Source organism: Quercus suber, unplaced genomic scaffold (genome assembly GCF_002906115.3).
Source record: "Quercus suber isolate HL8 unplaced genomic scaffold, Cork oak 2.0 scaffold_188, whole genome shotgun sequence".
In the NCBI taxonomy this organism is placed as follows: domain Eukaryota; kingdom Viridiplantae; phylum Streptophyta; class Magnoliopsida; order Fagales; family Fagaceae; genus Quercus; species Quercus suber.
The window spans coordinates 628,802-652,858 of NW_027069646.1; the positions used below are offsets into that span (position 1 = coordinate 628,802).

Consider the following 24,057-nt stretch of genomic DNA (forward strand, 5'->3'; position numbering starts at 1 on the left):
TTAGTATCATTAGACTTATTACAAAATAGATTATAGTATACTTTTAGCCCTAAATTGTTTTGGATTGTTTTCATTTTTTATCTTTTACATTTTAAAATTTTCATTTTTTTTTCCTTTCATGATTGATTCTGATTTCATGTTTTTTTTTTTTTTTAAGATTCCGATTTTATGTTAATTATTTTATTTATATGGTATCTCATGTATGTGCTACATGTAACACACAATAAACGGTGTTCACTAAGGCCTAAGCCCATCTATGATTCTCTTTTTTTATTCTATTTTATTTTTTATTATTTTTTATATGGTGTGTGGATCTTACTTATTGTGATACACCTACTAAATATTGAGATCTCAACTTTTGCTGTCTGATAACGTGATTTAGTTTTTTATTCAGTCAACCCATGGCAACTCAAATATTATGTTACAAAACATGGGTGTTAGACCAAACTTGCACAAAGCCCAAATGACTAATTAAATGTTTTGTCGCACATGTTAGGGTTATATATATATATATAGATATTTGGTCCAAATTCTCTATTTGCAGCGAACCTCTATGGATTATTACGTCACTTCGTGATTGGGCCTCAAAATCTCTGAATTTTTTCCTCACGAAATGGGTTTATGATGCATGGACCACTATGTGGACTTTTCAACCCGAAATATTCTCTTCACTGATTGGACTCATGGGCCATACTTCCCTTACCTTAATAGTTGGGCTGCTAATGGTCCATTCTCCTATTTGCTTCACAATTTCAACTTCACGGCCCATGGGTTTTTGCCACGTGACGTGCACTCACGTGCTCATGGCTCACATTTTGGTTTGTGAAGTGAATTCTCCTACTGTTTGTAAAGAACAATGCATTGCATGAAAGTAAAAACAAAGAACACTGATACTTGAAAGCAATTTTAGTATTCTTGAGAAGCCTCTAATTGCCATGTAGACAACACAAGCTCGTATTTTTAAATTTGTATTGCCAACACTAGTTATCAAAAAGAACAAGATCTGCATGGAATACTGAGCATCGAAATTTCTGTAACAATGTAACATAGATTATGATTTATTATGTAAGTGTACAAGCACCAAACATAAACATTAACCAAAGAGTAAGCAATTGTACAATTTGATACAGATAAGAATCCCTAGGTTTTTAAAAATATCATGCATACAAATGCTACCCTTCCTTTTGGGTGTCCTATTTCCCATGTCCATCTTGAGTTTTTGACTACTGTGAAAACTGCTAAAATATATTCGGAGGCTGAACGCTAGAATGGATTTGTCTAGCCGATTCAACATAGTGTACACTCAATTACTCTACTTCTCATCACTCTTGTCTCAATCGTCTGATGTAGCTTGTCTTCTTTCACATGGTGTGGTTCTCAAACTATAACTACCCAAAAAATAAATGTCATAAGGATGCATCAGCACTGCGAATTTGTCTATCACGTCCATTCATATCCGAGTATCCTGAATATGAGGATCTTCTCTTGTTTCTGTAAATTTTACCCCTTGTTCCTCTTCTTTTAGGACCAGAAAACACCACAAACATGACTGCTAAGAAACCCAGGCCAGCAAACACCCATAGAGCAACAACCCAAAACCTGAAAGTACTAAATGTCCCATCTATCATAGCAGGTTTTGACGATTCGTGAGACCTATTCTTTGGCATCTGGTTGCTTCTAGAAGCAGTTATTTCATCAAAACTACCAAATTTCCTTGACATTGTGACATCTTTGCCTGAATTCAAGTTTGAGGTGGAAATGGTACTAGGATCAGGGCAGTTCCTTCTCTTATGGTGCAGACGTAGTGCCTCATTTAGTGTCTTTGCACATTCTATGCTAAGCAGGTCCCGCTGTCGTATGTCCTCATCAGCCTGATCAAGTGTTGAAGGATCTGGTGGGTCTGGAAACTTTTCCCAGCATTTATTGATCATGTCAACATTTCTATAGTTTGCCTTGTCAATGCTCCAATTCCCAACTTTAAACTCCAATCCGTAGTGGAAAACTCTATAACTGACACCAGGTTCAGGAATGTATCCCGGGTATATCAATATCTCCTTGTTAATGATATGCCTTAATTTCAACTGCATGGAAAGGAAGAAGAAAGAGAGTGGGATGGGGAGGTACACTGTCAGAGTATTATAGTCATTTCATAGAAACCTAAAACTCTTCTAGGCATATAGATCATTTTGCAACATTCTATGACAAAACTAGAATCCACACAAATGAGTTGCTTCACAAGAAACAAATTACCTCTGCTGCACCAAATGAGTAACCATACATCTCACTAATCCATCCAGATTCATATATATCTCCTGTGATATTTGTAGCATAATGAGCTTTGTCAGCCCGGACCTCCTCGGTTTTATGCAACCATAGCATAGCAAACTTCTGGAGATCGTCTATATGCATGATGATTACACCTCCAACCTTGTCACATGCCTCAGGATGGCGAGTATGGAGTTTCGCGAGCTCATTATCACAGCCAATGAGGTAGCTGGCATGTATAGAGCATAATACAATAGTTATATAAAATCATATGCAACTTCCAATGCACGCATAACACTTGAGCATAAACTCACAAGCATGTGCTGAAGCACAGCACCCTACATGCAAAAATGCTTTACACACAAAGCAGTGCCCAATAATTGTGAGGGAGATATAGATTACTGTATCTTACTCATAGGGAGTTGAAACTGGCCGCCCACGTTCTGCTTTGAACTCCCATGGTGTAATCGGACCTCTCAAGATCATATCAGCATCAAGAATTACTATGAACTCTGCATCAATGTTTGCATGGTTAAGCCAGTGAAGGACTGCAGCAGGTTTATTGATTGCTGGATACCTGACATGGAACAAACAAAAGCAAGATTACTATCCTCCTCTACTTATCCTGCCATCACTTCTACTTGGCTAGGGAGTGAAACCAGTGTTACCAAAATCAGTATCACAAAAATTAGTCAGATTTTTTTTCCAGGGGGGTTTTGGTGTGTGTGTGTGTTGGGTGGTGGGGGGGTGGGTGTTGTCTTTCTCTCTGGTGACATGATACACATGTATGTATGTATGTGAGTTCAAAATAATTCAATGAAAGAGTTAAATAGATATTTTTGAAGAACTTGTATAGTAAAACTGAACAAAAACAAATTTGCCCATATTTTTAACATAATTAGAAACATCAGAAGTAAACTGATCAGATGAAATGGTGCAGTCAAGTTAAACTAAGGCACATTTGCTTAAGTTCAAGGGAGTAAAGGAAATTTAAAAAGTATAACAATTAGATGACAGTTGCTAAAGTTCAAATATTTTTTTGAGCTTAACAGAAGATGTTACTGAGGATAGTGGTAGATACGCAAACTAAAAACAGGACAGCACATTTACATTAAACAAATGGCTGGATTCCAACAGTGAAATGAATATCATGACCTGTAACAAATCTATCGGAACTGAAAGAAATTTTATGAAGATTATAGAATTACCAATCGCCTGTTAATGGATGTCGACTCATAGATGGAACATAATGGGTGGGAACCAGATCATGACCAGTATACTTCTTCAAGTCTTCATCAGTACAGCTGAGAAGTCGTGTGATATTTCCTGGTTGGCCACTTAGGTGAAAGCTGTGGACAAGTCCTACAGTCTGCCAATCAAAGTACGTGGTACATTCTGTGGAAAAAATGGTGTGAATTTTTGGATATTTCTTCCCAGGCTCATCAATGACCTGCTTCTGTACAGTCTGTATTGATTCATCCTTAGTTTGTAGAGTAGGAGGAGTCAGAAATCTTGGTTGAGTAAGTTCGGCAAAAGTTTTGCTCCTTAAAAAGCTCAAATATTTTGACCAACTAGGTTTAGAGCATCCATTTGCTTTGTGTTGTAATAAGAGACCCTCATTCAAAGTGTTAATGCATTCTATACTTAAAAATAGGGCCCGTCTTTCATTTGGATCAGATTCCATGAGTTTCACCTGCACAAGGAAAGGATCTTAAGTTTCCCCCATACCAACGATGAAAATATCATTTACCAAAAACTAAAATAAAATTTATAAAAAATAAAAAATAAAATAAAAAAAATCAAACTTTTCAATGTAATTTTTCCATGTAGATAACTGAATTATATTAAATCTTTAGTATGTGGGCTTTGACACATTATTAATGGGCTGCTACTTAACACAAATGGTTTCCTCTACTAAGATTAATAATTATTTTTTATTGATAATATACCTCTCTAGGATACGGGGGTTCAGGAAAGAGCCGACCACAGTCATAGACTATATCATCTTCATGGTGATCTAATTTACTAAAAGACCAATTTCCCACTTTGAATGGCAAGCCATAGTGAAAAAGTATAGGCTCAACTCCCTCTCTTGGAATATAGCCTGGGTATATCATCAAGTTATCATTGATCTTGTGACGAAGTCCGACCTGAAAATCCCAAAGAAAATTAAAACATCAAACCTGTTAAGATATCGAGTACAGCTCAAGTTTAAGATAGGTAGAATGGAGTTGAGATAAGTGTAAGGTTCACATCTGGATTAGAAAAGGGCAGAAAATTTGTTGAAGGGAGATACTTAAACCAACTTACTTCTGCTGCACCAAACGAGTATCCATACATCTCACTGATCCACCCTTTTGCATAGATATCACCAGTTATATTGGTTGCCCAGTGAGCTCTATCTTCTCGCACTTCTTCTGTTTTTGAAAGCCACATAGGAGCCAAGGCTCGAAGATCATCTATATGCATGGCTAAAAGCCCACCAACTTTGTCACATAGCTCTGGGTGTTCTGTGTGCAACTTAGCTAGTATATTATCGCATCCAATCAAATACCTAAAGGAGAAATTTATTACTTGAATATGAATTGATTCAACAATCCCCAAAAGGGGCCAAAAGAACATAGAAATCTGAATCAAGATAAATCTATTGCTTCATGAAATCCTCCAAACTAAGGTTTAAGAAGAATGACCCAAGTGCCAGAACAGAAAAGCTCTCATGTTTTCATTTTTTATTTTTGCCATCTTCATCTGACAATGCCATTTACAAACCTAGTCAGTCTCTTTCGTGTAACATCTTAAGAATGTCAAGTGTAAACATTATAATGAAAGTTTTTTACACGGAAATAAAAAAAAAAAATTGATCCTTATGGTCATCCCCTGGTTGTAGTTAATGTGTAGCTTTACCAATAATCACCTTCGAAGTACTGACAGTTCAGAAAATTACCATGGGAGGATACCCTATTTTGACACAGAATAACTTATACCCAAAAGAGAGAGAGAGAGAGAGAGAGAGAGAGAGAGAGATTTCAGATACCCATAATAAGCTGCAACAGGTCTGCCTTTCTCAGCACCAAGCTCCCAAGGTATTATTGGGCCACGGATGATCATGTCGGCGTCCAGAATCACAACCCAATCAACGTTCTCTGCATCTTTACTATTTTCAAGCCAGTGCACTACTCCAGCAGGTTTGTTAATCGCAGGGTACCTGCAAAACCAATCAAAAGATTTTTACTTTATTTTGCCCCCCTTTATAGAAAGGGTTCCCCAAAACAGTAAGGTATAAAAATGTTTTCTATAGAGAAGCAAGCACCAACACAAAAATAAAATGAAAAATTTTATGGGAAGACAACCATTATTGTAAAATTTGAGAATAACATCAGTGTGCAAACAACCCACTAAGAAGCATACAGCAGAAGGAATAGGAAGCAAGAGGAGGAAACAAAGTAGTTAATGCCTGTATGCTGAAATTTTCTAAGGCAGGCCCTTCTTTTGGTAGATAAATTGAATTATATAGAATGATCTCAATGAGTACTAACATGACAGAAGCTCTTGAAAATCTTATATCTTCTGCAAGAAGCAAAAGATATAGAAACCATTTCCACAAACTGTAATATCAGAACCTAAGCATATGATGTAAGAAGTCTATATTCAGGAGAACTAAAAACTTTTTCAGCATTATCAGCAAGATAAGAAACATAGCACTTTAACAACATTACTCAATCGCCAATGCCAAGCCAATGCTGCCACCAGCAATAAACCATATCCACCTTTAACACAGAGTAGTTCTCGTCCCTTCTTCTCTCTCACTGCTAACCAGACTTACACCCAAAATGGTTTGATGTGCTTTTTCATATAATCTACTGTTGCACCCTCTGAACTCAAATCTTGCAAATCCTTCTTCTCTACCTTAGCTATATCCCTCTCAATTTTAGTCTCCCTTATTCACTAAATTTTATTCTATCCCTGTCCCCTGTGCTATCTTCCTTCTCAATTATCCCACTTCACCTCTCCTACTACTCTGCACAGCTTTACGACATTTTGCTTCCCATGGCACAAAAATCAAATAAATCATCCAATTTTCACCACTCCTTTCCACACCTCTAAACCATATCAAATCAGTATTGACATAAAACAGGAAAAGCACCAGGTACATTAAAACTTCAAAATTAGGCAGAAAGGAAAAAGTCCCATCCTTTTAGGCTTTTAGCCCATTTCCAAAACAAATGATAGTTGATGCATACAACAAGTTAGCAAAATTTGCAAAATGATAGCTAAGTATTCCATTTTTAGCCCAAACCCATTATTATTGCCCAAAAACCAATAAAGAATTCCAAAGCAAACCCATACTTTAATACCAAATTGAGACACCAAACTACTAAAAAAAGAGTGCTCTTGGGGAAGTGAAAGAGATGATCATGAATTGCCATAAACATGACTCATATAAGAGATTAGCAAAACTTAAAAAATCATAACTAAGTATGACATTTTTAGACCAACCCATTTATTATTGCCAAAAACCAATAAAGAATTCCAAGGCAAACCCATAATTTAATGCCAAATCCAGACACCAAACTACTAAAAGAAGAGTGCTCTTGGGGAAGTGAAAGAGATGATCATGAATCACCAAAAACATGATTTATACAAGAGATTAGCAAAACTTGCAAAATGACATTTTTAGACCAAACCCATTTATTATTGCCAAAAAAACTATCAAGAATTTCAAGGCAAACCCAAAATTCAATACCAAATTCAGACACCAAAATACTAAAAAAAAGAGTACATTTGAAAAAAAAAAATTGAAAGAGATGATGATGAAGAATTACCAGTCACCAGTCCTGGGGTGTCTACTCATAGAAGGGACCTCAAGAGTTGGAGCCAAATCCATCCCTCTGTATTTCTGCTTCTCCTCGTCCGTACAGCTGAGCAGTCTTGTTATTGGCCCTGGTTGCTGGGCCTTCTTGAAGCTATGCATGAGCCCCACAGTTTGCCAATCGAAGTAGTTCTGGCACTCCACCGAGAACAGCGTGTGAATCCTCCATGGAGCCTTTTGACCCGTTTCCACACCCTCAATGCCCAGACCAACCAATCCCAACACCGCCACTAACCCCAAAGCTAACAACTTTGCCATTGTAGCTCAAAATTCAGGCTCAGATTTCATCTGGGTATTGTCTCAAAGATCTATATTCCATGGCTTTCAGGTCAAATTTGGAGGTTTCAGAAATAAATAATTATGTCCACCCTGTAAAATGGGCCAAATGTATTACTAGTAGTTACTTTCCTTTTGACTTTTTGTTTGTTGTGTTATTTTAATTTAATTAATAACATTAGCAAAGCATCTTTGGTCGTTGATGCATGAGCATGGATTTTAATTTTGTATATAGAAAAACTGTTTAATATAATAGAAATCTGACTAATAGAAGAAATAAACTACTTCTCTCCACTGTAGCTCACATGACAGGAAGTACATTTTTCCAGCTTCAGGTGCTGACTCTTTCTAATTTATTATTGTCTCGATGAGGGGTTTAAGCCAATGCCAGATTTAGTGACAGTGAATTTTGGAAGTTGGAAATAGTGGGAAAAACGACAGCAATTTTAAAGTCTTGATTTTTTTTTTTTTTAATTCAACAGTTGTATTAATTTTTTTTGTGGGACAATATTTATATTAATTGACAGAGAGATTCAACTCATAGTTCTCTTTAATAAAGAAGATCTGACTATTATTGGGTGTGTAAATATTGGTTTGGAAAAAATCAAGCAAAGCATATGTAGAGGTCAAAGTGTGACATTTTCTCAAAAAAATAAAAAATAAAAAAGGTCAAAGTGTGACATAAAAGTTTGGTAATAAATTCTTGTAATTATAAAGTGGAACTTTTAACAGATTAAATAATTTCCATAGATAGAGGTCAATGTGTGATATAAAGTTGGATAATAAATTCTTGTAAATATAAAGTAGGACTGTACAGTTTACACATTAATAATTTCCATATGTGGAGGACTTTACACACTACTTTCCTTATTTTTCTTGTTATTTTATTTTAATGAATCCATTGAAATGTGAGCAAATTTTCATATTATAGTTAAGTGAACTTGACTTGTTGAGATTGTCCTTATTGTTTGTATGGAGTATTTTTGTAAAACTATTTCCTTTCTTATTGCATTCTATTATCTATTTGGATGACTACATTTTGAAACTCTCTGTGTCTGTATGCATTTCTTTGGTTTGATTCTTTGCTATGAAATAATTTTAATGACTGCCCATAGTAGCAATAGATGGACCATAATTTGGATTATTTAACAGTGTGAAAGTTGGGTGTTTTGCTGAGATGGATGTTGTGGTTGTAGTTGATGCCTTGATGGTTTATGATGATTATTACTTTCCAGTATCCCCACTCATGTGGTAATATGTAGGTTGGGAGTGTTGCTAAAATGGATGTTATGATTGTAGTAAATGTAACTATGTAAGTGTAACCTTACTCATGGGGTAATATATGGGTCAGACCCATCCTATGGGGCAATACTAAAATATGACATCTTTTATATATATATATATATATATGGCAAATATGTGACGTGCATCTATTGTATATTATTTATACCTCTCCAACAATCAATTTTATTATACATAATTCTGATGTTGTGACCTATATAACTGATTCATCTATTCTAAGCCACTTATTTTAGCCTCGTTTGTGTTCTATTTGCTTTCTTATTTTTGTACAAACCTAGTTGCTAGTTTGTTACCTCATTTTGGTAGTGTGTGATTTATCACTGACTAGTCTTTAAGCTCATTATTTTCCCTACATCTTTCATATTAATTGCTTATATTTGTCACAAGATATTGTCAGGACATGATCACTATATCTTCGAGTGGACTATTATTGTGATTGTATAATAACTTTTAAAGAATTTTCTATATTTATTAGAGGTTTAAACTTTATTTTAAGATATTGCCATGAGTGTTATTGTTTATGTTTTATCTTAGGTAGTCCAAATTAATTTGGTTTTTTGGAGCTTTTTTAACGAATCATTATTGTATGTTTGGATTTGTGAGTAAATTTAGATATTTTGAAACATTTTGACTTGATGGTTTTTCTTACAATGGAAAAATAAATGTTTCTTTTCCATGCTGCCCTGGTATCCCTAGTCCCATGTTCCAACTTCCAATGTCTCCCTCTTTCACTTTTATATGTTATAACTAATTAAATATCGACCACTATCCTAGAATTAGGAATGCTCTACGTATTAAACAATTTATGAGGTATCTGTTACAATGTACAAAAGTGAAATATGCTTATTACGAAGCAAGTCTACACGTTGAGGCCCAAAGTGTTGTTTTGGAAATGGGGTTGTACTCCAATACAATATGGATATGCAGATAAAATGGTCACGTGTCCATATTTTATTATGGGCCAAAATTGGGAATTGAGCTCATTTTTCAAACAATATAATTAGTAGGCACGGTTTTAAAACTATATTTTTTATTAGCATCTCAAGTCTAAAAGACTCGATTTTGGGCTATAAATCAAGTCTTTGAAGGTCGGTTTTCATGTTTTGATCAAAGCTAAGGTGACACTTTGTCTACCTGGAAATTGAGTCTTGGAAACTCGATTTATATATCGATGCTTAAATACTTGATTTGTTCTTTAAGACGTTAAGACTGAAAAGATGAAATTTTAGCAAGTGTTGGAGTACAAAACACAAACACAAATTAGCCAATACAAAACATCCAACCAAATCCACCCCCAACAACCACCTAAAATCCAGATTAAAATTAAAAAAAAAAAAAAAAAAAACCCCAAAAACCCAAAGGATAACCCCCTAAAATCCAGATTAAAATTAAAAAAAAAAAAAAAAAAAACCCCAAAAACCCATCGGAGTACAAAACACAAACACAGATTAGCCAGTACAAATCATTAAACCAAATCCACCCCTAACAACCACCTAAAATCCATATTTAAAAAAAAAAAAAAAAAAAGCACCAAAAACCCATTAGATCAGAGAGAGAAAGAATTTGAGGAGAGAGAGCTCACCTCACATCGCCGGGTTGATGCCTAGGTCGTGCGGCTTGGGTCGCGTTGCTTGGGTCGCGCGCCCTGGGTCTGGTGTGGTGGTGCGATGGTGGCATGGTCTGGCTGGATCGGGCGGCTGTGGGTTCTTTAGTTTCTGGTCTAATGAGAAGGCGGGGTGAATGGTTTGTAGTGTAAGGAGGCTGAGTATGTAACTAGGCTGAATATGTATATAAATCGAGTCTTAGAGACTTGATTTCCAGGTAGTCGCCATGTGAAAAAAATTCCACATTGGATGTGATCAGACCATAGAAATCGAGTCTTTGAGACTTGATTTATAACCCAAAATCAAGTCTTTTAGACTCAAGATGTTATTAAAAAATATAGTTTTGAAATCATGCCTACTAATTATATTGTTTGAAAAATGGGCTCAATTCCCAATTTTGGCCTTGTATTATGCTTAATGCATTAGATATTTACCTTATTCTTAATATAATTGTATTTGTGGGAGGGGTAGGATCCAAGTACGGAATATGGCCTGTGGGATGGAAGGGCCCATCTATACTTAAGTTCTAACCCAACCCATGAATGAGAATCTGAGGAGGAAGGACGAGGAGGTCAACTCCCTGAGGAGCTCAATGAGCAAGCCTACCTCAAGAAGCATTAAGCGGGCCACTTGCACCAAGGGACAGAATATCAAGGAAGATAATAAAAACGTGCAAGTAAAGAAGAAGGGAAATATCTAGATAAAGTAGTCATCACCTCCGCATTCAATGCATTGTATCAACTCAGTTGACCGCATTAATGAAGGAATGTCCCCTAAATAGTAATTTTAAAACTAACAACACATTTTACTACCTCCAACAAAGCCCTGACGGGACAAGCATCCAAACTAAGACCTTTGGTTGTATAAGTAGAGGGCTAAAATGCAATTTAATTGACTATATAAGGAAAGGAAACCCCTCTAAATGAGGGAACAAATAATTAAAAAGAGAACACAAAAATGGTGTAAAATAATCTTGTATTTGAGACTTAAAACTTTTTATGAACTTTTACTCATCGACCAGATCTGAGGAAGTGTTAATCCCAATTTTAATCTCTCTTTTTATGATTTATAGAGTCTTTTCTCCATTAATCTAGCAATTGGACCATAAAAGTGCCTTAAAACTAACCTCGGAAACATATATTCTAACAAATTAATTGCATTGGGCCTTCTAAACCTAACTCCACTACTCTAAGTGAGTTTAGCATTTTTTGGGCTTGAACAATATTAATAACCATGATAATCATATCTTTAGTAACATAATTATCAATTTATCATGGTTATTAAAATCATGATTACATTGTTGTATGATCCTAATTATTGCTTATTATGAAAATTTTGGCCCTCTTTCACTAAGATATGAATAAATAAATACCACATCAGAAAAAAGAAAAAAAGAAAAAAAGAAGGTCCAATGGCCCACAAATGCTTCAAAATGACACCCCAAATCCTCAAAACTTCCAATAAATGAATAGCAAACAAACCCCAAACTCCAAGGCCCAAGCTTCGCAGCTGGATATTTGATAATTTGGCCCAAAACCCTCTTCCTCTCTTCTTATTCTTTTCAGTTTTCGTTTAAAGCGCCCTAAAAAAGCTAAATTACGCTTTAATTCCCAAATCATCAAATAAAGTAAAAACCGAACCAGTCCTTCCTCACCGTTGCTCCTCAGCTCCGCCCCGCCGTTTATTTACGCCGCCACGTCTGCCACCATCTTATTCTCAGGTAACCATCTATGCCACCAGCTAAGTCTACTCTTTGAGCATGGTTTCCTATTTCTATAATTTCTTTTCATAAATAACATCCGTTTCTTGTAATTGGGGTTGTCGTGAAATTGGCTTTTCAAAACTTGAATTCATTCTATAAGTAACCATGTTTTTTTTTTTTCAAGCAGTTGGGAAGAAAAGACATATGGGTTTCAGTTTTTGTGACTGTTTGTTTGAGTTTGAGATATTACAACGTTTGTTACTTACTTGTACTTCAATCATGAGACCACCCAAGTCTGTCTCTCTTTTTTGCGTGTGTGTGAGCAGATTTTAGTCAGTAACTCACATTCGAAAGTTAAGAACAGATCGATCATACAATAAGGCTGATTCTTATTTCTTACAAGAATGAAATAAAGAGAAACAGTCACACACACTTATATATATATATATATATATATAGTCATAAGGAAAAGACAGAATTAACCTCCCAATAGAAATCTCAAAAGCCCCTAAAACGCACTTTCACACACACACTGTCACACCCCCCCTAACTCCCCAACTCACCGTCGCTCATCCATAGCTCCGGCTCTGCGTTCAAAGACAGGTCTCTCTCTCTCTCTGCTCTTAATTCGTGTTTTCATCATATTTAATTACTTTCAATATTGGAGTTTCATGTTCATTCTACACCTCCACTTATCCAAATTACCAACTTCTCTCTTTTAACCTTATTTCGGTTTCTTATTTTATTCATAGTCTTTAAGGAGTCACCATTGATCAGACTTTACTTACTAAAATCTGCTCTCTCTCTCTCTCTCTCCCCCCACTAAATTTAATTACGCTTATTGGGCTAATGCTGTAATTTTTTTTTTTTTTTTTTGATGCGATACACCAAACCTCACTTGCTCTTGTATACATCTGTATATAAACATGATTGTTGCAGCTGTTATCATGTGAAACTGATCACTGCCGTTGTTGTTTAGTTGGTCTTTTTTCTTCTTGTATATAATTATTTCTAACTATTAATGATTTGTCTATGCAATTTATTCCAGCCCACCCAAGAATGAGGCAGCCTTGATGTGCCAGTTGGAGGGCTATGAGTTGCAAGCATTAGATACAAAATAGAATCCTTTGGAATGGGGGTTTTTCGGTAAAAAAGTAATAGACAATTTAGAATTTGTTCTTTACTTGATTGGTTGATAGATGGCATTGAACACAAAACACAAATGGATATGATATGCTATATATCATATCATATACTATATAATAAAAGTTGGGTACTAGTAGAAGTCATGGTAGTGCTATTGGGTACCATAGACTAAATTTTATTACCAAAATGTCAATTGACTTATTTATTGTTAGGATAGTTTACCTAGGTCAAGTTTAAAGAGATTTAAAATTCTATTACCAAAAGTTTCAATTAATTTGAAATCAAATTTAATATTTATTTTAATTATTTTGATTATATATCATAATTTTGTGTTCTAATTAAAAAAAAAAAAAAAAAACTAACACTGCATATAGTGATTGCACAAAGTAGCTCAATATAGGTATGTATACATGTCATGAATTAATATGTTTTTGTGCTCATTAATTCTTAAGATATTAATTTACTCGAGGTGAAACTTGGTTAAAGTTTTAAGTGACTCACTAATCATTGAGATAGTTTCAATGATGTTCGTAAGATATTTTATTTAATTCACATATAATTTTTAATTATTCCATGCATCGCATAAGCATACTAGTATTTATTAAATGTTATTAGGTATTCTACTTACCCCTTTATGGAATTTTGATTTTTATTGCAGATAGTTGGGGAGNGGTCTTTTTTCTTCTTGTATATAATCTGAACACGATTGTTGTTATGTTTTCTTCTTGTATATATACCAAACCTTACATCACTACACAAAACCCATAAAATTTCTTCATAAACAATATATATATATATATATATATATATTGGGGGGGGGGTGTTTAAACTTTAAAATTTCCTCCTTCTTTATCTAAATATAGATTAACATGTTAATTTTTTTTACTCTCTAAAATTCTAACATTTCAAGCATCAGATTATTTAAGAAAAAAAAAATATTTTGAGGGCATATAAATAAATTATCTCAGAGTCTGACCAGGGTTTATTTTCAGCTTTTTCTGGCTTATGTACAATTTGTTAGAGCCTTTTTTTTTTAGCTGCAGCCATACTTATTTTGTTTAGCTATATATGAACTTGTTCCCACCTCTTTTTTTTAATCCAATAAACCAATGAAATACTCTCTCAAACGATTACTTAGCACTTAGTGTTAAAGTCCTAAGGAAAGGATGTTGCCTGTTGCTACACAAGATCCAGTGTTGTCAAGTAAAACTACTCCCACCACAAAACCTTAGAAATGATCCCAGGACACATTCAAACCTATATATAAATATATTTTTTAGTTTTTTCCACCTCCCCAATCAAAAATTATCTCGTAGATCTGATACATGAATCCTCTTTCTCATAGTGTCTGGACCCCTACAGATGTGTGTGACCCACACATTGTGAAAGAAAGGATGCATATATCCAATGCATGAGACGCATTCTCCTCCCCAACCTAGAACTAGCCCCTCATTACACATCAAATCACCAAATTTGCAGAGCGTTAGAACCTCCGTCACCATAAGCAATGAAAGCATGTTCATCATCAAACTAGTGTCAGTCTTCTTTGTCTTCCTCAATAGAAAACGCTGAAGCCTTTGTGCTTAAATACTGAGTGAACCAAGAACTTGCTTACTAGGGGCAAGCCAAAAGCAGCTGAGGGAGGGCTTCATAGCCTGACTTTATTATTAGATTTCACAAAAATACTTTCTGATTTTGGTCCAAAGCTTCTTTTAGCTCATGATTCATTCTTTTTCTTTTGACCCGTTTCAAAACAAGCTGGTTTCCCTGTCCTGACAAAGGGACAGAGTTGATTTTATTATCTGAGGTGGGCTTTGGCCTCACTGCCAAAAAAATTATAATATTTAGTCGTACAAGAATGTTTATCTTACAAAAATTCCATTTGTTATAGTTATGATTTATTTCATCTGTAGGTTTCCTTCTCTTTGTCCACTTAAGTGAGGATCCTATGACTTTCAAATTTTGAGTCTTATACTTTTAACTGGTGCCAAATGGGTGTTTTAGGCTAAACTCTGTAAGGAATTTTGTTGTTTCGGGTTCCAAATATTAAACCTTTTGTGATTCAGCTTTAAATTTCATGCCATTTCTTCTTTCTTAGCACCTATTGTATTAAAAAAAAAAAAAAGAAAAAAAAGTAAGAAAACCTGAGAAAGAAACAATAGGCTGACCCTCGTCTCATCTCCTCTTGTGTCAGTTTGTTAGTCTCATTCATGGAGCAGTCACTATCAGTTAACGAGAAACCGAAGGCTAGACCCACACCAAAACGCTTTGTGAAGAACCAAATCCCGGACTCCATCCTTAATGACCCAGCTCTCAACGCTGCTATCGCCCTCCTCCCCTCTAACTACAACTTTGAGGTCCATAAGTGTGTGTGGCGAGTACTCTCCACGGGTGCCAAGCGCCTAGCCCTCCAGTTGCCGGAAGGCCTCCTCATGTATTCCCTCGTCCTCTCTGACATCTTTACCTCCTTTGCCTCCATCTCCCACTGCTTCGTCCTTGGTGATGTCACCTATGGTGCGTGTTGTGTTGACGACCTCGCTGCCTCGGCCCTTGGTGCCGACCTCCTCATCCATTATGGCCACAGTTGCCTGGTCCCCATCGACTCCACGTCCATCCCCTGCCTTTACGTCTTTGTTGACATCCAGATTGACACGAGTTGCCTGCTCCAGACCCTCAAGCTTAATCTACCCACCACCACAACGTTATTCCTCGCTGGTACCATCCAATTTGCCTCTGCTATCCGGGCCATCAAGCCCGACTTGGAGAAAATTGGATTCCGTGTCTCAATTCCGCAATCCAAGCCATTATCAGCAGGTGAGGTTCTTGGTTGCACCGCGCCAAGAGTCCCTAAGATTGAAGGTGAGGATAAGGCCATAGTGTTTGTGGCAGATGGGCGGTTTCATTTGGAAGCGATTATGATAGCGAACCCGGAAATTAAGGCATTTCGGTACGATCCTTATTTGGGAAAGTTATTATTGGAGGAGTATGATCATAAGGGGATGAAGGAGTCAAGGAGGGACGCAATTTTGAAGGCCAGGGAGGCCAAGAGTTGGGGCATTGTGTTGGGGACTCTAGGGAGGCAAGGGAATCCTAGGAGTCTTGAGAGGTTGGAGGCCAAAATGAGAGAGAAGGGTTTGGATTATACAGTTGTTTTGATGTCAGAGATTAGCCCAGGGAGGGTAGCGTTGTTTGAGGACTCTGTGGATGCTTGGATCCAAATTGCGTGTCCTAGGTTGTCCATTGACTGGGGTGATGCGTTTAAAAAGCCGCTCTTAACTACATTTGAGGCAGAGATTGCACTCAGGTTTATACCAGGTTGGTGGGAGAAGAACTTGGCAGTGAATTCATTGGGATGCATGAAAAATGACAAGTGTTGTGGGGGTGAGAATGGGGATTATCCAATGGATTATTATGCTCAGGATGGTGGGGAGTGGAATTCCACTTATTTGAAGAAGAATCTGTATCGCCCTGTGCGGAGAAATGTCTGAAACTTCTATAGGTCATGTTGCTGTAATGCTTTGATTTGATTCACCACTTGCAGTTTTGATCTGGTGTTGTTAATTGTTTAGTTATAAATTCTATGTTTATTGATTCATGTGTAAAATAGTATGATGTGTTTTATCCAGCATGATTTCTGTAATAAATAGTATCAGAAATTGGGTACCAAATGTCCCTAATTGGTTCTTGTCTTTCTCAATTTTGAGCTAGAGAAATTTAATGAGAAAATGTCCCTGCTTAAAGCTTTGCTTATAGAATCAAACCAAAGTGGTGACTGGTGATGATGTAGAAAATTCAATAATTTAGTTGCGCCCACAATGTTTCGTGTCCAGCATGCTAGTTTTTCCCTCAGTTGTGGTTTATTCATCTCTCTTTTATATATATATATATATATATGTAGGGTTATTGATAGCTCTCATCTGTGAATAGTTGGTAAATTAGGTAGGATGGACCCAGAACTCCTATAGCAGATTAAACTCTTATATATGTGATGATGTACTACTGAAGGATGTTTTGTTGTTTGGAACAACTTAGCTCTATAATTTCAGTGACACACTTCTTGTATCAGCTTCTACCAGAGACTTGCTAATCCTTAAAATTCAGTTTACTTTAACTCCAAAAATATATATATATATATATATATGTATATGTATATATCAGGAAAACAGAAAACCTTCAGTGAATCAGTTACCTGTGCATTCACAGTGGCTGTAGACCGTGGTCACAACCTTGATTGCATATGTAAATGAATTAATTAGTAATTTGGAAATACTGTCACAGGCTCACAGTCCCATTGTTTTTCTGTTTTTCATGTATGCTGAATAAGGATAAATATAAAGAGCCAGAGGCAAAGAGAAGAGATGGAAATGGATCCATCCCAAATTCAAAAAGTAGCCCAATGGGCCAAGTTGTGGGGAAAGAAATTAACATCCTTAGAAACAAAAGAGAAATCCCAACAAAAGAGTGAACTAAGAGCAACTTTGACATTTGGGAGAAAAGAGGCAAGGAACCAAGGAGGAGAAGAATTGATGTTCTACAGAGCCTCGATAACTCCTTTGGAATCACCTTTAAAGAGAACATATGAGTACTTGTGGTAGACTACAATCTTGATGGCTTGAAAAGCATCTTGTGTTTCTTGAAGAGTCGGATTAGAAGCAGGGAAGAGATTTGAATGAGCAAATAAGATATCTCCTAATTCATTTCTCCCAATAGTATCAATGATTGTAGCATGAGGTCTAATAGCAACATCAAAATTTATTTTAATCCAACCGGGTTTGGGAGGAAACTATTTCTAGGTCGGACGTACTAGGTGAGATGTCCAAGCTACTATATGTTATGTATAAGCCCTGTTAATTACATCAACATCTTTTATAGGATCAGACATGTGATTTACAAATATTGTTTGGTTCCTTATTCTCCAAATGTTGTCAAAAAGGATTAACAAAATAGAGTGATCTTGTGTCTATCTTTTGAAAAAACTTGTAAATGCTTATGAGGAAAACTTGCATATTTCACAATGTCACAAGGAGATAAATGCCCAAGAGAAGCAGCGATGATTGGCCCAAGAGATAAAAGACCAAATAATTGATGTATACGGGCAAGATATTAGAATATGTTCAATGGATTCATTAGAATGGTTACAAAAAACACGATGAAGATCATGCTGAAACCATCTTCTATTTAGAGCCACTTTGGTGTTATTATTTGCTATCATTAGATTTAGTTGTAGTTGTGCCATGTGGCTTAATGTAGGTGTTACAGGAATAATAAGCCTTTGTCATGTGGGTCATTAATTATTAAATTATTTTTTAATTAATAATGAGATCTTTTTTTGAAAAAACTATTTCATGAACATATAGAATCACTTAATCAGTTAAAGAGTTATGAATTTATTCTCGAGGGACTCAAATAAAATTTTGATGATTAAGATTTTTTTTTTAAAAATATATTATATTCCTACTATGTATAGCAATATAAAATAATACTATAAACACAATTCTAGTTATGAATTAAGTACTATATAATCCAATGTGTATTATTAAAAAAATATACTTATTAAGTTTCAACAAACTTGAGCCAAAATTGACAGAATTTGTTGACATCTTTAAACAAGTATCATTTTTATAAGAAAGGAACCAAAATAGCCTCTCTCACTCTCTCTCTGTCTCTCTCTCTCTCTTTTTTCCCCCTTCAATTTTAAAAATAATTGACAAGAAAATGTTGTATGAATAACTAATCAATTTATGTAATTGGTATATACAACTCATCGGTAATAAGATTCGTATGGTTATTAGCCCATGTTGGGAAGTCCATGGGCGGTAGGTTGGATAAGAGTTCTTCATTAGGCCTAGTCCGTGATGCTCATCTGAAATAATTGTGGACTGTTTCATTCTCAGGGTTTGATGTTGCTCGAGGCCCCCTCCTGGGTATCTCGATAATGCCTTGGGGGAGGTTGCCACCAAGCAACATTCGACGTTTATTACAAGTCCTAAAATTGATGCACCTGTTTCCAAAATGGGGCCCCTTTTGTCAGGAATAATCCTAAAGGGCCCCACCTACACAAAAAATCATCAAAAGTAATCATCATTGACCCACTTAGGAAGCCTATAAATAGAGGAAAAATAACAGAGCATGGGATAGACACTTTAAGGTGAGGAACCAAAGAATTAGAGTAAGGAAGAGAAGCCGAGAGTAAGCCTACTCAAGAAGGAAACATGCAATTGTACTTTAGGTATGAACTTTCGCCCTTAGGAGCTTCCCATTGTAGGATATCCTAACACCTATAACAATAAATATATTGTGAGTCCATTAATCGAGCTGTGCACTCTACAAGATTATAATTTTGTTCAAATGAATACTTTGTGTAGGGTTGTCGACCCACTTTTGCATCCAAGAGCCCACATTTAATTAAAAAAAATTTAAGTTAAAGAATTTATGTAGTGAGTGCTGATCACAAATATTTAAAATTTTAGTTTCGTTTAATGGTTTGTTTAGGAACAAGTAGTTCTTGAATTCTGAAATTTAGAGTTAATAATATTTTAAAAAATGGTATGCCATGTAGTGGGCGTGCCGGAGTGGTTATCGGGCATGACTAGAAATCATTTGGGCTTTGCCCGCGCAGGTTCGAATCCTGCCGCCCACGATCTCCTCAAATCTTGTGTCTTTTTTCTTTGTCTTCCATGACATGTTTTTTATTTTTTTATGGTTTGGTTTCACCAGCATGTGGTTTAATACTTTAGTACTTGAATTTTTTTTTTAATTGAAAAGAAAGAAGGCCTTGGGCTTATTTCATGTGAGGATGTGCTAAACGGGTGTTTTTGGCTAAGCTTTGTGAGGAGGATTTTTGCTGTTTCGGTCCCAAGTTCCAACCATTAACTTTTGTGATTCAGTTTTAAATTTCACTGCTTATCTATCTATACTATTATTTAAGGGGCTTCTCCGGTTTGAATTCTTTATTTTTTAGTTCAAAAATACCTCTACATCCCTATGTTTAACTAGAGACAAAATACTAATGGACAATTTGGTAAAAATGCAATTTTAATTCCTACTAAAATATTGCCTAAAAAATAGGACCGTTATTCTATTAATTTTCAAATTTTTTTATCCACTTATAAATTAGATTTTCAAAATAAAAATTATATATATATATATGTATATGTATGTATAAAATAAAAAAACATAGTTTTTTTTTTTACAAAATAGAACCACTAAAAAAAAAGCTCCATTGCACGTGCGAAGCGCGTGTGATGAGGCTAGTTATTATTAGTGTTGTCACTCAGTCCCAACAGTTACAATTCTTTGTTTGAATTGTACTTTCTTGTTCACAATCTTATTTGGGTTGCTTTTAGATTTTCATATTTTCTGTTCTTGATTCCTCACTACTTTGTTGAATTAGTCTTTTTTTTTTTTTTACTGGAATATGAAGTAATTTTTTTTTTACTAAATAAGAAAATTAGTAGAGTGAATATGGCAAGTAAGTGTTGGATAGAATGCTTTGAAGGAAATATTAGGTCTTGAAAAATTTCGACCTGTGCTTTTGATTTGATAAAGGTTTGAGGATAATTTAAATGGAAGCTTCATAGACAAATGCAACATACTCACCTTATCAACTTAACTTGATCATGTGGTTTTCAGGCGTCACTATGAACCATGCCAGAATTCAATTCAAGTTGTTCCTTTTAGTGGGAATTTCTATCATTGAAATATTGTCAAATACACCTTTTGTCTCAAACTTGGATCTTAGTTGACATTCGGAGAAAGGAAAGTTCATACATGAATAATAGTTCCTTTGCTTAATTATACACGTTCTCTAATGAAAATATAGTTCCTTTGCTGGAATTCCTGCCTGCACTCTTCAATACGCAACTATATGTTTCTAAAAAAAAAAAAAAAAAAAAAATACGCAACTATATCTACAATTTTAATATTGGCTGTATTTTGTTCAAAGTTAGGTTTCTTCATAATTTGGAAAATACGATTTGGTTTGGCCATTATATTTAATTATATATTTTGTCAAATAACACCATCTCATGCTTGACTCCATTTATTTGTAATCATATGCTGAGATTTTGATGTGGTTTGTTTATTTTAGCTATGACTATACACTTGAGGTTACAAGAACTCGTTGAATTTTCGGATGTTTGGGTTGATACAAAAGCAAGACTGGTACAATTACAAGCCTGATCTCTACCTATATAAGGACTTGATTATTGCATTAGCGAAATATAAAAAAATGATACAACGCATGCAATGATGCAATTGTGGGAAGACATGAGAAAGAAGGATTTGTTCCCCAACTCTCAGATGTAGACGAAAGTTATAATGGGGTTCTTGAGGCATGGAACTCCTGCAGATGCAATGAACACATGTGAAGACATTAAGAAGTCTCCAGATCCACATGAGGAGTTGCCATATATTCAGGATTATGTTGAAAGGACTTCTTCCACATCCCCTTTTTAGAAACAGAGTCAAGCAAGACTTTGAGGAGCTCTTTCGTGAGCAACACGTATAAAACCCTCCAGAATAGATATTTGGTGTATGCTGAGGGTCAGGGGTGGATCTACACTCATTTTCAAACAAAAGTTTACTCTTTTTTTTGTTTTTGTTTTCATCATTCTCAATCTCAAGAAACCACTCACGGGATTCTCAAAGAAAATAGAAGTAATCACCGCTACTTTTTCTCCTCCTGATACAAGTCTACCCTACCTCATGTTTCTTTACTCTCATTGTTGACTAAACACATCAACTCTCTTCTCAATAAGGGTAGAAATCAAATAAACTTCTTTCATCTAAAAAAACACTATTCATATTTGCTTTCAGTGCCAATTTCTTCTTATGTCTCAGTATTTCAGGTTTGTTTGTTTCTTCAACATCATATGGGCATTTAGATTTATGCTTTTTATATATATGATAATGGTCATTTAGTTTTATGAATATTCTTTGTTTATATATATGATAATATATTATATCTCTTTCCATATCACCATTTTTTTTTAATTTGAAATTAGGAGCTGAATAATTCATTAAAAAATAAGAAAATTTTCAGTGTTACGGATAATGATGGGTTGATGGTGCTTAAAATAAAAGTATGCCAATTTTTGTATATGTGGATGGTAAAATAGACTGTCTTTTGTACTTCCATTAATATTTAAGAATATGACAATATATCAAAGTTGATCATTTTTATTTATAAATTTATGAATTATGATTTTTCTATCAATATTGCAATTTGGCGCCCCAAGTATGAATTCCTAGACACGCCCCTGCTGAGGTTGGTTTAGACCTGATGTAACATTTTGGTGGCCTTTGAATGTGTCAGAGTTATCAGCTTCATATAGTGAATGCTGGTGTGAAATTGGTGATAGATAAATGGGTGCTTCTCATGTACTCAGCATGTAGCATTGGTTTAATCATTAAAGGTGGTATTATTTACACTTTTTTTATGCATGAAAAACTAAATTATAACCATGAAATGAATTGTCTCCATTTCAAAGCAAATTAAGAGGATCTTTTTCCGTTAAGCTTTTGGGACAGTTGGTAATTTAACATCCGTTGAGTGCATGCCTGTCTGTATTTGCACTGTCTCATTTTGTTGTTTCATTACCGAGAGCTAAGCTTGCATGGTCTTGCATCACGTTCTTATTGACCAGAGCTTAGACTTCACTTAGTATGCAGAACCAAATTTTGGATTATTAATTGAAATAAAGTTATTTGGCTAGATGTTAAACCAAACTATTCCATTAACAAGGTTAGACTGAATTCTTCCCATCATAGCTTTAAGGAGGTCGGTAAACCTTTTATCTAGTTCTACTGCTAACTGCTAAGTATTTATTTCTTGTCTAAAGAGTGCTTGCCTTCTTTCTTAGCACTTCATTTTGGTTTCAGGATTTAAAAATTGGCCCTTTATATTATTAAAGAGCATGGCTAGCTATTCTCAACCAGTTAATGGTTATTGGGTTTGTCAGGACTCGGGACATGACAATCATTTTATGAAGAAAAAAAAAAGGGAGACAAGAAATGGGCCAAATACATTGAAGGAGATGAAGCACTTCCATCTTTTAGAGTTCATATATTTGGAACTCTCACCACCCCAAATTTAAAAGTTTGAAGTTCTTTGGAGGCTGGACAAAAACTGTAATGTTTAGAGAATAACTTATTTTAAATTCTCACATAGCATGTGGTGGGCGTGCCGGAGTGGTTATCGGGCATGACTAGAAATCATGTGGGCTTTGCCCGCGCAGGTTCGAATCCTGCCGCCCACGTTTCATTGTTGTTCTTTTTTGGCTGGAATTTTGCACTCTTTTTTCATATGGTGAGCTACTGAGCTTCATGTTATGTACCTCATGACCTCAATACCAAATTATATGATATTGGTTACCACTTACCACCTTTTGGTCAGGGGAGATTACACTTACAAAGCCCTTTCTATGCATCCTCTGTCATCAGTCATCACCAACAGGAGGACCGACCAGTTTCATTTGTTTGCAGAATTTTTTGTAAACTAGTGGGAAAAAGTGGGGGATATTATATAATTTAGCCTTAATTCTATGAACAAAGGACACAAATAAATAAGATATCTATTTACACACAGTTTTTACAAACTTTTCACAACAAGTCTGTGAGACGACAAGTTATAAATGATTCCTGATAAGTCTCATATAGTTAATCATTAATGAACCATCACTTATAACTTATAACAGTAGAGAGTTCTAAATCAATTGTTAAAAAAGTTGTGGTATTAGTATGTATGTTCGGGTAGGGGCGGAGCTATGTACAAGGGTGGGAGTCATGAGTCCCCAAAATTTTGATATTTCTTTTAATATATATAATTATTTGAATTAGTCCAATGATGCTCTTAAAAAAAATAATTGGTCTAATAGTTATAGAGACATAAC

The 24,057-nt window shown here is 35.3% G+C and overlaps 2 protein-coding genes and 3 non-coding genes across 5 annotated transcripts; 4 read left to right on the top strand and 1 right to left on the bottom strand.

Moving 5' to 3' along the window:
- Positions 1–1,028: 1,028 nt before the first annotated feature.
- On the bottom strand, positions 1,029–7,548 carry LOC112007084 (peptidyl serine alpha-galactosyltransferase). The gene is made up of 8 exons (XM_024039397.2): positions 7,089–7,548; positions 5,300–5,470; positions 4,576–4,819; positions 4,215–4,415; positions 3,474–3,958; positions 2,678–2,842; positions 2,251–2,494; positions 1,029–2,081 (listed from the first exon to the last, which is right to left on the bottom strand). Exons 1-8 carry the CDS (start codon positions 7,391–7,393, stop codon positions 1,407–1,409), a joined length of 2,490 nt encoding a protein of 829 aa, XP_023895165.2. The 5' UTR covers positions 7,394–7,548; the 3' UTR covers positions 1,029–1,406.
- A 4,195-nt stretch (positions 7,549–11,743) lies between these two features.
- On the top strand, positions 11,744–13,158 carry LOC112007080 (uncharacterized). Its single transcript, XR_010630974.1, has 2 exons — positions 11,744–12,037; positions 13,068–13,158. It is a non-coding gene; the product is annotated as an uncharacterized LOC112007080 (transcript).
- Positions 13,159–15,267: 2,109 nt separating this feature from the next.
- LOC136061001 (uncharacterized) lies at positions 15,268–16,909 on the top strand. The gene has a single exon (XM_065778648.1). It carries the CDS (start codon positions 15,376–15,378, stop codon positions 16,651–16,653), a length of 1,278 nt encoding a protein of 425 aa, XP_065634720.1. The 5' UTR covers positions 15,268–15,375; the 3' UTR covers positions 16,654–16,909.
- A 2,814-nt stretch (positions 16,910–19,723) lies between these two features.
- On the top strand, positions 19,724–19,805 carry TRNAS-AGA (transfer RNA serine (anticodon AGA)). Its single transcript has one exon. It is a non-coding gene; the product is annotated as a tRNA-Ser (tRNA).
- A 3,537-nt stretch (positions 19,806–23,342) lies between these two features.
- Positions 23,343–23,424, top strand: TRNAS-AGA (transfer RNA serine (anticodon AGA)). The gene has a single exon. It is a non-coding gene; the product is annotated as a tRNA-Ser (tRNA).
- The last annotated feature ends 633 nt before the right edge of the window (positions 23,425–24,057 follow it).